The 17,692-nt window shown below is 32.6% G+C and overlaps 1 protein-coding gene across 5 annotated transcripts in view; it reads right to left on the reverse strand.

The window, feature by feature from the left end:
• Positions 1-253: 253 nt before the first annotated feature.
• The window catches only part of qtgal (queuosine-tRNA galactosyltransferase), a 45,199-nt gene continuing 27,760 nt past the window's right edge, over positions 254-17,692 (reverse strand). For all 5 annotated transcript variants that reach the window (XR_016485641.1, XR_016485640.1, XM_090195186.1 and 2 more), the window contains 2 exons: positions 16,808-16,882; positions 254-3,715 (listed from right to left, as the gene is read on the reverse strand). Coding sequence is in view for 3 of the 5 variants with exons in the window: in XM_090195186.1 (XP_090051312.1) it covers positions 3,635-3,715; positions 16,808-16,882 (156 nt within the window). In the remaining 2 variants the exon portion in view is untranslated. The remainder of the gene's footprint in view (positions 3,716-16,807; positions 16,883-17,692) is intronic.

The following is a 17,692-nucleotide window of genomic DNA, read 5'->3' on the forward strand; positions in this document are numbered from 1 at the left end:
GTGTGTCAGAGCATAGTACTCTAAAATACATCATTGTTCCTGAGGTTTTATAAAGAGACTTGTGGAAAGAAAAACAAATATGGGAGTGTGTGTATAGTGTGTGTGTGTGTGTATAGTGTGTGTGTGTGTGTATAGTGTGTGTGTGTGTGTGTATAGTGTGTGTGTGTATAGTGTGTGTGTGTGTGTGTATAGTGTGTGTGTGTGTGAGACTGGACAGCACAACATATTTCTGGAAAGTCTCTTTCAGAGGACATGATTGGAAACGTTTGTATTTGTGATTTATCTCCACGATCAACATGGACATGCTGCCACACATATTACACTAACTAGATAGCAGGCAGGCAGGCAGGCGCACACCAGATGACTGTCATAGTCCATCTATCCATCTCAGCATCCAACCCTCAAACGCTCAATTACCATCTACCAGACCCCCCCACCCCTCCCTCCCTCCATCTCTACATCTCAGAGTGTTAGTTGAAGTGGTAGTAGTCAACTCCTCTCCATCTCTACATCCCAGAGTGTTAGTTGAAGTGGTAGTAGTCAACTCCCTTCCTCTCCATCTCTACATCTCAGAGTGTTAGTTGAAGTGGTAGTAGTCAACTCCCCTCCTCTCCATCTCTACATCCCAGAGTGTTAGTTGAAGTGGTAGTAGTCAACTCCCCTCCTCTCCATCTCTACATCCCAGAGTGTTAGTTGAAGTGGTAGTAGTCAACTCCCCTCCTCTCCATCTCTACATCCCAGAGTGTTAGTTGAAGTGGTAGTAGTCAACTCCTCTCCATCTCTACATCCCAGAGTGTTAGTTGAAGTGGTAGTAGTCAACTCCCCTCCTCTCCATCTCTACATCCCAGAGTGTTAGTTGAAGTGGTAGTAGTCAACTCCCCTCCTCTCCATCTCTCCATCCCAGAGTGTTAGTTGAAGTGGTAGTAGTCCCCTCCTCTCCATCTCTCCATCCCAGAGTGTTAGTTGAAGTGGTAGTAGTCCCCTCCTCTCCATCTCTACATCTCAGAGTGTTAGTTGAAGTGGTAGTAGTCCCCTCCTCTCCATCTCTACATCCCAGAGTGTTAGTTGAAGTGGTAGTAGTCAACTCCCCTCCCCTCCATCTCTCCATCCCAGAGTGTTAGTTGAAGTGGTAGTAGTCAACTCCCCTCCTCTCCATCTCTACATCTCAGAGTGTTAGTTGAAGTGGTAGTAGTCAACTCCCCTCCTCTCCATCTCTCCATCCCAGAGTGTTAGTTGAAGTGGTAGTAGTCCCCTCCTCTCCATCTCTACATCCCAGAGTGTTAGTTGAAGTGGTAGTAGTCAACTCCCCTCCATCTCTACATCCCAGAGTGTTAGTTGAAGTGGTAGTAGTCCCCTCCTCTTCATCTCTACATCTCAGAGTGTTAGTTGAAGTGGTAGTAGTCCCCTCCCCTCCATCTCTACATCTCAGAGTGCTAGTTGAAGTGGTAGTAGTCCCCTCCTCTTCATCTCTACATCTCAGAGTGTTAGTTGAAGTGGTAGTAGTCCCCTCCCCTCCATCTCTCCATCCCAGAGTGTTAGTTGAAGTGGTAGTAGTCAACTCCCCTCCTCTCCATCTCTACATCTCAGAGTGTTAGTTGAAGTGGTAGTAGTCAACTCCCCTCCTCTCCATCTCTACATCCCAGAGTGTTAGTTGAAGTGGTAGTAGTCAACTCCCCTCCATCTCTACATCCCAGAGTGTTAGTTGAAGTGGTAGTAGTCCCCTCCTCTCCATCTCTACATCCCAGAGTGTTAGTTGAAGTGGTAGTAGTCCCCTCCTCTCCATCTCTACATCCCAGAGTGTTAGTTGAAGTGGTAGTAGTCAACTCCCCTCCTCTCCATCTCTACATCTCAGAGTGTTAGTTGAAGTGGTAGTAGTCCCCTCCTCTCCATCTCTCCATCCCAGAGTGTTAGTTGAAGTGGTAGTAGTCCCCTCCTCTCCATCTCTACATCCCAGAGTGTTAGTTGAAGTGGTAGTTGTCAACTCCCCTCCTCTCCATCTCTACATCTCAGAGTGTTAGTTGAAGTGGTAGTAGTCAACTCCTCTCCATCTCTACATCCCAGAGTGTTAGTTGAAGTGGTAGTAGTCAACTCCTCTCCATCTCTACATCCCAGAGTGTTAGTTGAAGTGGTAGTAGTCAACTCCTCTCCATCTCTACATCCCAGAGTGTTAGTTGAAGTGGTAGTAGTCAACTCCTCTCCATCTCTACATCCCAGAGTGTTAGTTGAAGTGGTAGTAGTCAACTCCTCTCCATCTCTACATCCCAGAGTGTTAGTTGAAGTGGTAGTAGTCAACTCCCCTCCTCTCCATCTCTACATCCCAGAGTGTTAGTTGAAGTGGTAGTAGTCCCCTCCTCTCCATCTCTACATCCCAGAGTGTTAGTTGAAGTGGTAGTAGTCAACTCCCCTCCTCTCCATCTCTACATCCCAGAGTGTTAGTTGAAGTGGTAGTAGTCAACTCCTCTCCATCTCTACATCCCAGAGTGTTAGTTGAAGTGGTAGTAGTCAACTCCACTCCTCTCCATCTCTCCATCCCAGAGTGTTAGTTGAAGTGGTAGTAGTCAACTCCTCTCCATCTCTACATCCCAGAGTGTTAGTTGAAGTGGTAGTAGTCAACTCCCCTCCTCTCCATCTCTACATCTCAGAGTGTTAGTTGAAGTGGTAGTAGTCAACTCCCCTCCTCTCCATCTCTACATCCCAGAGTGTTAGTTGAAGTGGTAGTAGTCAACTCCCTTCCTCTCCATCTCTACATCTCAGAGTGTTAGTTGAAGTGGTAGTAGTCAACTCCCTTCCTCTCCATCTCTACATCTCAGAGTGTTAGTTGAAGTGGTAGTAGTCAACTCCCCTCCTCTCCATCTCTACATCTCAGAGTGTTAGTTGAAGTGGTAGTAGTCCCCTCCTCTCCATCTCTACATCCCAGAGTGTTAGTTGAAGTGGTAGTAGTCAACTCCCCTCCTCTCCATCTCTACATCCCAGAGTGTTAGTTGAAGTGGTAGTAGTCAACTCCCTTCCTCTCCATCTCTACATCTCAGAGTGTTAGTTGAAGTGGTAGTAGTCAACTCCCCTCCTCTCCATCTCTACATCTCAGAGTGCTAGTGGAAGTGGTAGTAGTCAACTCCTCTCCATCTCTACATCCCAGAGTGTTAGTTGAAGTGGTAGTAGTCAACTCCTCTCCATCTCTACATCCCAGAGTGTTAGTTGAAGTGGTAGTAGTCAACTCCTCTCCATCTCTACATCCCAGAGTGTTAGTTGAAGTGGTAGTAGTCAACTCCTCTCCATCTCTACATCCCAGAGTGTTAGTTGAAGTGGTAGTAGTCAACTCCCTTCCTCTCCATCTCAGAGTGTTAGTTGAAGTGGTAGTAGTCCCCTCCTCTCCATCTCTCCATCCCAGAGTGTTAGTTGAAGTGGTAGTAGTCCCCTCCTCTCCATCTCTACATCCCAGAGTGTTAGTTGAAGTGGTAGTAGTCAACTCCTCTCCATCTCTACATCCCAGAGTGTTAGTTGAAGTGGTAGTAGTCAACTCCCCTCCTCTCCATCTCTACATCCCAGAGTGTTAGTTGAAGTGGTAGTAGTCAACTCCTCTCCATCTCTACATCTCAGAGTGGTAGTAGTCCCCTCCTCTCCACATCTCAGAGTGTTAGTTGAAGTGGTAGTAGTCAACTCCTTCTTCCAGATGGAGAGACTTCAGGTTTTCCTCAAACACTCCTCCGGTCATGTCCTGGGAGGACGAAATGACAGAACATGAAAAGAGTGAGAGTGAGGAGGAGATGCTGGTCATCGCTCTAATTATCACCAACGCCCATGGTCAGTCTCATACTTCCTGTCTGTGGGTGAGGTCACTTCCTGTTTTGAGTTATCTCTGGCATCTGATTGGTCAACAGTTAAAGAGATAAGGACCAGGGTTGGGGCCAATTCCAATTCATTTCCAGTCAATTCAGAAAGTAAAACCTAATTCAATTCCAGATGTTCATTGAAAATGTAATTTAAATGTAATTAAACCCAATCCGGTACTTGTAACATGTGGGTGTGTTTAACAAATTCATTGTGTGATTGGCTCCAGTTGTGTGTGTGTGTGTGTGTGTGAGAGAGAGATTGAGTCCAGGTCCCAGTGTCCTCTGACTGAATAATCACTGATTCCCATAATTGGCTAATTAGAAGCTCTGGGAGGCAGGGCCAGTCGATTAGCTGTCTGCAGCTCATTATTAGATAAACACAACATTAACTGTCTGTCTGCCTGGGCTGGCCAACAGAGTATGTGTGTGTGTGTGTGTTTTCTAAACCCAGAGGCAATTCAATTCCCCAGTTAAAGGATCACCAAATAACTTTTAGGAAGGGTTTATAACTGTTGAATATATATATTTATATTATACCCTGTCTGGTTGTTATATATTTATATTATACCCTGTCTGGTTGTTATATATTTATATTATACCCTGTCTGGTTGTTATATATTTATATTATACCCTGTCTGGTTGTTATATATTTATATTATACCCTGTCTGGTTGTTATATATTTATATTATACCCTGTCTGGTTGTTATATATTATACCCTGTCTGGTTGTTATATATTTATATTATACCCTGTCTGGTTGTTATATATTTATATTATACCCTGTCTGGTTGTTATATATTTATATTATACCCTGTCTGGTTGTTATATATTTATATTATACCCTGTCTGGTTGTTATATATTTATATTATACCCTGTCTGGTTGTTATATGTTTATATTATACCCTGTCTGGTTGTTATATATTTATATTATACCCTGTCTGGTTGTTATATATTTATATTATACCCTGTCTGGTTGTTATATATTTATATTATACCCTGTCTGGTTGTTATATATTTATATTATACCCTGTCTGGTTGTTATATATTATACCCTGTCTGGTTGTTATATATTAATATTATTCCCTGTCTGGTTGTTATATATTATACCCTGTCTGGTTGTTATATATTTATATTATACCCTGTCTGGTTGTTATATATTATACCCTGTCTGGTTGTTATATATTTATATTATACCCTGTCTGGTTGTTATATGTTTATATTATACCCTGTCTGGTTGTTATATATTAATATTATTCCCTGTCTGGTTGTTATATATTATACCCTGTCTGGTTGTTATATATTTATATTATACCCTGTCTGGTTGTTATATATTATACCCTGTCTGGTTGTTATATATTTATATTATACCCTGTCTGGTTGTTATATGTTTATATTATACCCTGTCTGGTTGTTATATATTTATATTATACCCTGTCTGGTTGTTATATATTTATATTATACCCTGTCTGGTTGTTATATATTTATATTATACCCTGTCTGGTTGTTATATATTTATATTATACCCTGTCTGGTTGTTATATATTTATATTATACCCTGTCTGGTTGTTATATATTTATATTATACCCTGTCTGGTTGTTATATATTTATATTATACCCTGTCTGGTTGTTATATATTTATATTATACCCTGTCTGGTTGTTATATATTTATATTATACCCTGTCTGGTTGTTATATATTTATATTATACCCTGTCTGGTTGTTATATGTTTATATTATACCCTGTCTGGTTGTTATATATTTATATTATACCCTGTCTGGTTGTTATATATTTATATTATACCCTGTCTGGTTGTTATATATTTATATTATACCCTGTCTGGTTGTTATATATTTATATTATACCCTGTCTGGTTGTTATATATTATACCCTGTCTGGTTGTTATATATATATATTATACCCTGTCTGGTTGTTATATATTTATATTATACCCTGTCTGGTTGTTATATATTTATATTATACCCTGTCTGGTTGTTATATATTTATATTATACCCTGTCTGGTTGTTATATATTTATATTATACCCTGTCTGGTTGTTATATATTTATATTATACCCTGTCTGGTTGTTATATATTTATATTATACCCTGTCTGGTTGTTATATATTATACCCTGTCTGGTTGTTATATATTTATATTATACCCTGTCTGGTTGTTATATATTTATATTATACCCTGTCTGGTTGTTATATATTTATATTATACCCTGTCTGGTTGTTATATATTAATATTATACCCTGTCTGGTTGTTATATATTAATATTATACCCTGTCTGGTTGTTATATATATATATATTATACCCTGTCTGGTTGTTATATATTTATATTATACCCTGTCTGGTTGTTATATATTTATATTATACCCTGTCTGGTTGTTATATATTAATATTATACCCTGTCTGGTTGTTATATGTTTATATTATACCCTGTCTGGTTGTTATATATTTATATTATACCCTGTCTGGTTGTTATATATTTATATTATACCCTGTCTGGTTGTTATATATTTATATTATACCCTGTCTGGTTGTTATATATTATACCCTGTCTGGTTGTTATATATTTATATTATACCCTGTCTGGTTGTTATATGTTTATATTATACCCTGTCTGGTTGTTATATATTTATATTATACCCTGTCTGGTTGTTACTAAGGCTTTATAACTGTTATATATTTATATTATACCCTGTCTGGTTGTTATATATTTATATTATACCCTGTCTGGTTGTTATATATATATATTATACCCTGTCTGGTTGTTATATATATTATATTATACCCTGTCTGGTTGTTATATATTATACCCTGTCTGGTTGTTATATATTTATATTATACCCTGTCTGGTTGTTATATATTTATATTATACCCTGTCTGGTTGTTATATATTATACCCTGTCTGGTTGTTATATATTTATATTATACCCTGTCTGGTTGTTATATATTTATATTATACCCTGTCTGGTTGTTATATATTATACCCTGTCTGGTTGTTATATATATATATTATACCCTGTCTGGTTGTTATATATTTATATTATACCCTGTCTGGTTGTTATATATTTATATTATACCCTGTCTGGTTGTTATATATTTATATTATACCCTGTCTGGTTGTTATATATTTATATTATACCCTGTCTGGTTGTTATATATTTATATTATACCCTGTCTGGTTGTTATATATTTATATTATACCCTGTCTGGTTGTTATATATTATACCCTGTCTGGTTGTTATATATTTATATTATACCCTGTCTGGTTGTTATATATTTATATTATACCCTGTCTGGTTGTTATATATTTATATTATACCCTGTCTGGTTGTTATATATTAATATTATACCCTGTCTGGTTGTTATATATTAATATTATACCCTGTCTGGTTGTTATATATATATATATTATACCCTGTCTGGTTGTTATATATTTATATTATACCCTGTCTGGTTGTTATATATTTATATTATACCCTGTCTGGTTGTTATATATTAATATTATACCCTGTCTGGTTGTTATATGTTTATATTATACCCTGTCTGGTTGTTATATATTTATATTATACCCTGTCTGGTTGTTATATATTTATATTATACCCTGTCTGGTTGTTATATATTTATATTATACCCTGTCTGGTTGTTATATATTATACCCTGTCTGGTTGTTATATATTTATATTATACCCTGTCTGGTTGTTATATGTTTATATTATACCCTGTCTGGTTGTTATATATTTATATTATACCCTGTCTGGTTGTTACTAAGGCTTTATAACTGTTATATATTTATATTATACCCTGTCTGGTTGTTATATATTTATATTATACCCTGTCTGGTTGTTATATATATATATTATACCCTGTCTGGTTGTTATATATATTATATTATACCCTGTCTGGTTGTTATATATTATACCCTGTCTGGTTGTTATATATTTATATTATACCCTGTCTGGTTGTTATATGTTTATATTATACCCTGTCTGGTTGTTATATATTTATATTATACCCTGTCTGGTTGTTATATATTTATATTATACCCTGTCTGGTTGTTATATATATATATTATACCCTGTCTGGTTGTTATATATTTATATTATACCCTGTCTGGTTGTTATATATTTATATTATACCCTGTCTGGTTGTTATATATTATACCCTGTCTGGTTGTTATATATTTATATTATACCCTGTCTGGTTGTTATATATTTATATTATACCCTGTCTGGTTGTTATATATTTATATTATACCCTGTCTGGTTGTTATATATATATATTATACCCTGTCTGGTTGTTATATATTTATATTATACCCTGTCTGGTTGTTATATATTTATATTATACCCTGTCTGGTTGTTATATATTTATATTATACCCTGTCTGGTTGTTATATGTTTATATTATACCCTGTCTGGTTGTTATATATTTATATTATACCCTGTCTGGTTGTTATATATTTATATTATACCCTGTCTGGTTGTTATATATTATACCCTGTCTGGTTGTTATATATTTATATTATACCCTGTCTGGTTGTTATATATTTATATTATACCCTGTCTGGTTGTTATATATTAATATTATTCCCTGTCTGGTTGTTATATATTATACCCTGTCTGGTTGTTATATATTTATATTATACCCTGTCTGGTTGTTATATATTTATATTATACCCTGTCTGGTTGTTATATATTTATATTATACCCTGTCTGGTTGTTATATGTTTATATTATACCCTGTCTGGTTGTTATATATTATATTATACCCTGTCTGGTTGTTATATATTTATATTATACCCTGTCTGGTTGTTATATATTTATATTATACCCTGTCTGGTTGTTATATATTATACCCTGTCTGGTTGTTATATATTTATATTATACCCTGTCTGGTTGTTATATATTTATATTATACCCTGTCTGGTTGTTATATATATATATTATACCCTGTCTGGTTGTTATATATATTATATTATACCCTGTCTGGTTGTTATATATTTATATTATACCCTGTCTGGTTGTTATATATTTATATTATACCCTGTCTGGTTGTTATATATTATACCCTGTCTGGTTGTTATATATTAATATTATTCCCTGTCTGGTTGTTATATATTATACACTGTCTGGTTGTTATATATTTATATTATACCCTGTCTGGTTGTTATATATTTATATTATACCCTGTCTGGTTGTTATATGTTTATATTATACCCTGTCTGGTTGTTATATATTTATATTATACCCTGTCTGGTTGTTATATATTTATATTATACCCTGTCTGGTTGTTATATATTAATATTATTCCCTGTCTGGTTGTTATATATTATACCCTGTCTGGTTGTTATATATTTATATTATACCCTGTCTGGTTGTTATATATTTATATTATACCCTGTCTGGTTGTTATATATATATATTATACCCTGTCTGGTTGTTATATATTTATATTATACCCTGTCTGGTTGTTATATATTTATATTATACCCTGTCTGGTTGTTATATATTAATATTATTCCCTGTCTGGTTGTTATATATTAATATTATTCCCTGTCTGGTTGTTATATATTTATATTATACCCTGTCTGGTTGTTATATATTATATTATACCCTGTCTGGTTGTTATATATTTATATTATACCCTGTCTGGTTGTTATATATTAATATTATTCCCTGTCTGGTTGTTATATATTATACCCTGTCTGGTTGTTATATATTTATATTATACCCTGTCTGGTTGTTATATATTAATATTATTCCCTGTCTGGTTGTTATATATTTATATTATACCCTGTCTGGTTGTTATATATATATATTATACCCTGTCTGGTTGTTATATATTTATATTATACCCTGTCTGGTTGTTATATATTAATATTATTCCCTGTCTGGTTGTTATATATTATATTATACCCTGTCTGGTTGTTATATATTTATATTATACCCTGTCTGGTTGTTATATATTTATATTATACCCTGTCTGGTTGTTATATATTTATATTATACCCTGTCTGGTTGTTATATGTTTATATTATACCCTGTCTGGTTGTTATATATTTATATTATACCCTGTCTGGTTGTTATATGTTTATATTATACCCTGTCTGGTTGTTATATGTTTATATTATACCCTGTCTGGTTGTTATATATTATACCCTGTCTGGTTGTTATATATTTATATTATACCCTGTCTGGTTGTTATATATTAATATTATTCCCTGTCTGGTTGTTATATATTATACCCTGTCTGGTTGTTATATATTTATATTATACCCTGTCTGGTTGTTATATATTATACCCTGTCTGGTTGTTATATATTTATATTATACCCTGTCTGGTTGTTATATATTTATATTATACCCTGTCTGGTTGTTATATGTTTATATTATACCCTGTCTGGTTGTTATATATTTATATTATACCCTGTCTGGTTGTTATATATTATACCCTGTCTGGTTGTTATATATTTATATTATACCCTGTCTGGTTGTTATATGTTTATATTATACCCTGTCTGGTTGTTATATATTTATATTATACCCTGTCTGGTTGTTATATATTTATATTATACCCTGTCTGGTTGTTATATATTTATATTATACCCTGTCTGGTTGTTATATATTTATATTATACCCTGTCTGGTTGTTATATATTTATATTATACCCTGTCTGGTTGTTATATATTTATATTATACCCTGTCTGGTTGTTATATATTTATATTATACCCTGTCTGGTTGTTATATATTTATATTATACCCTGTCTGGTTGTTATATATTTATATTATACCCTGTCTGGTTGTTATATATTTATATTATACCCTGTCTGGTTGTTATATATTTATATTATACCCTGTCTGGTTGTTATATATTAATATTATTCCCTGTCTGGTTGTGATATATATATATTATACCCTGTCTGGTTGTTATATATTATACCCTGTCTGGTTGTTATATATTTATATTATACCCTGTCTGGTTGTTATATATTTATATTATACCCTGTCTGGTTGTTATATATTTATATTATACCCTGTCTGGTTGTTATATATTTATATTATACCCTGTCTGGTTGTTATATATTTATATTATACCCTGTCTGGTTGTTATATATATATATTATACCCTGTCTGGTTGTTATATATTTATATTATACCCTGTCTGGTTGTTATATATTTATATTATACCCTGTCTGGTTGTTATATATTTATATTATACCCTGTCTGGTTGTTATATATTATACCCTGTCTGGTTGTTATATATATATATATATATTATACCCTGTCTGGTTGTTATATATTATACCCTGTCTGGTTGTTATATATTTATATTATACCCTGTCTGGTTGTTATATATTTATATTATATCCTGTCTGGTTGTTATATGTTTATATTATACCCTGTCTGGTTGTTATATATTTATATTATACCCTGTCTGGTTGTTATATATTTATATTATACCCTGTCTGGTTGTTATATATTTATATTATACCCTGTCTGGTTGTTATATATTTATATTATACCCTGTCTGGTTGTTATATATTATACCCTGTCTGGTTGTTATATATTTATATTATACCCTGTCTGGTTGTTATATATTTATATTATACCCTGTCTGGTTGTTATATATTTATATTATACCCTGTCTGGTTGTTATATATTATACCCTGTCTGGTTGTTATATATTTATATTATACCCTGTCTGGTTGTTATATATTTATATTATACCCTGTCTGGTTGTTATATATTTATATTATACCCTGTCTGGTTGTTACTAAGGCTTTATAACTGTTATATATTTATATTATACCCTGTCTGGTTGTTATATATTTATATTATACCCTGTCTGGTTGTTATATATTTATATTATACCCTGTCTGGTTGTTATATGTTTATATTATACCCTGTCTGGTTGTTATATATTTATATTATACCCTGTCTGGTTGTTATATATTTATATTATACCCTGTCTGGTTGTTATATATTTATATTATACCCTGTCTGGTTGTTATATGTTTATATTATACCCTGTCTGGTTGTTATATATTAATATTATACCCTGTCTGGTTGTTATATATTATACCCTGTCTGGTTGTTATATATTATACCCTGTCTGGTTGTTATATATATATATTATACCCTGTCTGGTTGTTATATATTTATATTATACCCTGTCTGGTTGTTATATGTTTATATTATACCCTGTCTGGTTGTTATATGTTTATATTATACCCTGTCTGGTTGTTATATGTTTATATTATACCCTGTCTGGTTGTTATATATTAATATTATACCCTGTCTGGTTGTTATATATTTATATTATACCCTGTCTGGTTGTTATATATTTATATTATACCCTGTCTGGTTGTTATATGTTTATATTATACCCTGTCTGGTTGTTATATGTTTATATTATACCCTGTCTGGTTGTTATATATTATACCCTGTCTGGTTGTTATATATTATACCCTGTCTGGTTGTTATATATTATACCCTGTCTGGTTGTTATATATTATACCCTGTCTGGTTGTTATATGTTTATATTATACCCTGTCTGGTTGTTATATATTATACCCTGTCTGGTTGTTATATATTTATATTATACCCTGTCTGGTTGTTATATATTTATATTATACCCTGTCTGGTTGTTATATATTTATATTATACCCTGTCTGGTTGTTATATATATATATATTATACCCTGTCTGGTTGTTATATATTTATATTATACCCTGTCTGGTTGTTATATATTTATATTATACCCTGTCTGGTTGTTATATATATATATTATACCCTGTCTGGTGGTTATATATTTATATTATACCCTGTCTGGTTGTTATATATTTATATTATACCCTGTCTGGTTGTTATATATTTATATTATACCCTGTCTGGTTGTTATATATTTATATTATACCCTGTCTGGTTGTTATATATATATATTATACCCTGTCTGGTTGTTATATATTATACCCTGTCTGGTTGTTATATATTTATATTATACCCTGTCTGGTTGTTATATATTTATATTATACCCTGTCTGGTTGTTATATATTTATATTATACCCTGTCTGGTTGTTATATATATATATTATACCCTGTCTGGTTGTTATATATTTATATTATACCCTGTCTGGTTGTTATATATATATATTATACCCTGTCTGGTTGTTATATATTATACCCTGTCTGGTTGTTATATATTTATATTATACCCTGTCTGGTTGTTATATATATATATTATACCCTGTCTGGTTGTTATATATTATACCCTGTCTGGTTGTTATATATTTATATTATACCCTGTCTGGTTGTTATATATATTATATTATACCCTGTCTGGTTGTTATATATATTATATTATACCCTGTCTGGTTGTTATATATTTATATTATACCCTGTCTGGTTGTTATATATTTATATTATACCCTGTCTGGTTGTTATATATTTATATTATACCCTGTCTGGTTGTTATATATTTATATTATACCCTGTCTGGTTGTTATATATTTATATTATACCCTGTCTGGTTGTTATATATATATATTATACCCTGTCTGGTTGTTATATATTATACCCTGTCTGGTTGTTATATATTTATATTATACCCTGTCTGGTTGTTATATATATTATATTATACCCTGTCTGGTTGTTATATATATTATATTATACCCTGTCTGGTTGTTATATATTTATATTATACCCTGTCTGGTTGTTATATATTTATATTATACCCTGTCTGGTTGTTATATATTTATATTATACCCTGTCTGGTTGTTATATATTTATATTATACCCTGTCTGGTTGTTATATATATATATTATACCCTGTCTGGTTGTTATATATTATACCCTGTCTGGTTGTTATATATTTATATTATACCCTGTCTGGTTGTTATATATTTATATTATACCCTGTCTGGTTGTTATATATTTATATTATACCCTGTCTGGTTGTTATATATTTATATTATACCCTGTCTGGTTGTTATATATTTATATTATACCCTGTCTGGTTGTTATATATTTATATTATACCCTGTCTGGTTGTTATATATATATATTATACCCTGTCTGGTTGTTATATATTATACCCTGTCTGGTTGTTATATATTTATATTATACCCTGTCTGGTTGTTATATATTTATATTATACCCTGTCTGGTTGTTATATATTTATATTATACCCTGTCTGGTTGTTATATATTTATATTATACCCTGTCTGGTTGTTATATATTTATATTATACCCTGTCTGGTTGTTATATATTTATATTATACCCTGTCTGGTTGTTATATATTTATATTATACCCTGTCTGGTTGTTATATATTTATATTATACCCTGTCTGGTTGTTATATATTTATATTATACCCTGTCTGGTTGTTATATATTTATATTATACCCTGTCTGGTTGTTATATATATTATATTATACCCTGTCTGGTTGTTATATATATTATATTATACCCTGTCTGGTTGTTATATATTTATATTATACCCTGTCTGGTTGTTATATATTTATATTATACCCTGTCTGGTTGTTATATATTTATATTATACCCTGTCTGGTTGTTATATATTTATATTATACCCTGTCTGGTTGTTATATATTTATATTATACCCTGTCTGGTTGTTATATATTTATATTATACCCTGTCTGGTTGTTATATATTATATTATACCCTGTCTGGTTGTTATATATATATATTATACCCTGTCTGGTTGTTATATATTATACCCTGTCTGGTTGTTATATATATATATTATACCCTGTCTGGTTGTTATATATTTATATTATACCCTGTCTGGTTGTTATATATTATACCCTGTCTGGTTGTTATATATTTATATTATACCCTGTCTGGTTGTTATATATTAATATTATTCCCTGTCTGGTTGTTATATATTATACCCTGTCTGGTTGTTATATATTTATATTATACCCTGTCTGGTTGTTATATATATTATATTATACCCTGTCTGGTTGTTATATATATTATATTATACCCTGTCTGGTTGTTATATATTTATATTATACCCTGTCTGGTTGTTATATATTTATATTATACCCTGTCTGGTTGTTATATATTTATATTATACCCTGTCTGGTTGTTATATATTTATATTATACCCTGTCTGGTTGTTATATATATATATTATACCCTGTCTGGTTGTTATATATTTATATTATACCCTGTCTGGTTGTTATATATATATATTATACCCTGTCTGGTTGTTATATATTTATATTATACCCTGTCTGGTTGTTATATATTTATATTATACCCTGTCTGGTTGTTATATATATATATTATACCCTGTCTGGTTGTTATATATATTATATTATACCCTGTCTGGTTGTTATATATATTATATTATACCCTGTCTGGTTGTTATATATTTATATTATACCCTGTCTGGTTGTTATATATTTATATTATACCCTGTCTGGTTGTTATATATTTATATTATACCCTGTCTGGTTGTTATATATTTATATTATACCCTGTCTGGTTGTTATATATTTATATTATACCCTGTCTGGTTGTTATATATTAATATTATACCCTGTCTGGTTGTTATATATTTATATTATACCCTGTCTGGTTGTTATATATTATACCCTGTCTGGTTGTTATATATTTATATTATACCCTGTCTGGTTGTTATATATTTATATTATACCCTGTCTGGTTGTTATATATTTATATTATACCCTGTCTGGTTGTTATATATTATACCCTGTCTGGTTGTTATATATTATACCCTGTCTGGTTGTTATATATTTATATTATACCCTGTCTGGTTGTTATATATTATACCCTGTCTGGTTGTTATATATTTATATTATACCCTGTCTGGTTGTTATATGTTTATATTATACCCTGTCTGGTTGTTATATATTTATATTATACCCTGTCTGGTTGTTATATATTTATATTATACCCTGTCTGGTTGTTATATGTTTATATTATACCCTGTCTGGTTGTTATATATTTATATTATACCCTGTCTGGTTGTTATATATTTATATTATACCCTGTCTGGTTGTTACTAAGGCTTTATAACTGTTATATATTTATATTATACCCTGTCTGGTTGTTATATATTATACCCTGTCTGGTTGTTATATATTTATATTATACCCTGTCTGGTTGTTATATATTTATATTATACCCTGTCTGGTTGTTACTAAGGCTTTATAACTGTTATATATTTATATTATACCCTGTCTGGTTGTTATATATTTATATTATACCCTGTCTGGTTGTTATATATTTATATTATACCCTGTCTGGTTGTTATATATATATATATTATACCCTGTCTGGTTGTTATATATTTATATTATACCCTGTCTGGTTGTTATATATTATACCCTGTCTGGTTGTTATATATTTATATTATACCCTGACTGGTTGTTATATATTTATATTATACCCTGTCTGGTTGTTATATATTTATATTATACCCTGTCTGGTTGTTACTAAGGCTTTATAACTGTTACATATTTATATTATACCCTGTCTGGTTGTTATATATTTATATTATACCCTGTCTGGTTGTTATATATTTATATTATACCCTGTCTGGTTGTTACTAAGGCTTTATAACTGTTATATATTTATATTATACCCTGTCTGGTTGTTATATATTTATATTATACCCTGTCTGGTTGTTATATATTTATATAAAACGCTGGTTAAAGAGGGTGTGTGAAGGTGAGCGCCGGTCAAAGTATCAGTGAGGTAAAAAAGATTGTTCTGCAGTCAAAGATCAGCAGGCTGTGTACGTGTGTGTACGTGTGTGTGTGTGTGTGTGTGTGTGTGTGTGTGTGTGTGTGCCAGGGCACACGCCCTAGCTCATTATACCATTAGCAGAGATTACCGACCTGGCGGAGATACGATCTGGAACAACGAACAACAGGACACACAGACGCACACACACTTTCTCCACTCACCAGCTTGACACAGATGATGTAGGGTGGAGAGGCATCTCTGTAGTGCAGTACAGGGATCTGAGGCTTGGGCCTCTCCTGGGAGGAAGACAGGAGGAACAACGAGGAGAGGAAAAGGACACAAACATAATAACATGGTTAGGACTTCTCCTCCTATGGTAGTTTGGTTCTAGAGTGTTGTGGTATCTATGGTAGTTTGGTTCTAGAGTGTTGTGGTATCTATGGTAGTTTGGTTCTAGAGTGTTGTAGTATCTATGGTAGTTTGGTTCTAGAGTGTTGTGGTATCTATGGTAGTTTGGTTCTAGAGTGTTGTGGTATCTATGGTAGTTTGGTTCTAGAGTGTTGTTGTATCTATGGTAGTTTGGTTCTAGAGTGTTGTGGTATCTATGGTAGTTTGGTTCTAGAGTGTTGTGGTATCTATGGTAGTTTGGTTCTAGAGTGTTGTGGTATCTATGGTAGTTTGGTTCTAGAGTGTTGTGGTATCTATGGTAGTTTGGTTCTAGAGTGTTGTGGTATCTATGGTAGTTTGGTTCTAGAGTGTTGTGGTATCTATGGTAGTTTGGTTCTAGAGTGTTGTGGTATCTATGGTAGTTTGGTTCTAGAGTGTTGTGGTATCTATGGTAGTTTGGTTCTAGAGTGTTGTGGTATCTATGGTAGTTTGATTCTAGAGTGTTGTGGTATCTATGGTAGTTTGGTTCTAGAGTGTTGTGGTATCTATGGTAGTTTGGTTCTAGAGTGTTGTGGTATCTATGGTAGTTTGGTTCTAGAGTGTTGTGGTATCTATGGTAGTTTGGTTCTAGAGTGTTGTGGTATCTATGGTTCTAAAGTGTTGTGGTATCTATGGTTCTAGAGTGTTGTGGTATCTATGATTCTAGAGTGTTGTGGTAT

Source organism: Oncorhynchus mykiss, chromosome 13, assembly GCF_057628025.1.
Source record: "Oncorhynchus mykiss isolate SJ-2025 chromosome 13, ASM5762802v1, whole genome shotgun sequence".
NCBI lineage: Eukaryota > Metazoa > Chordata > Actinopteri > Salmoniformes > Salmonidae > Oncorhynchus > Oncorhynchus mykiss.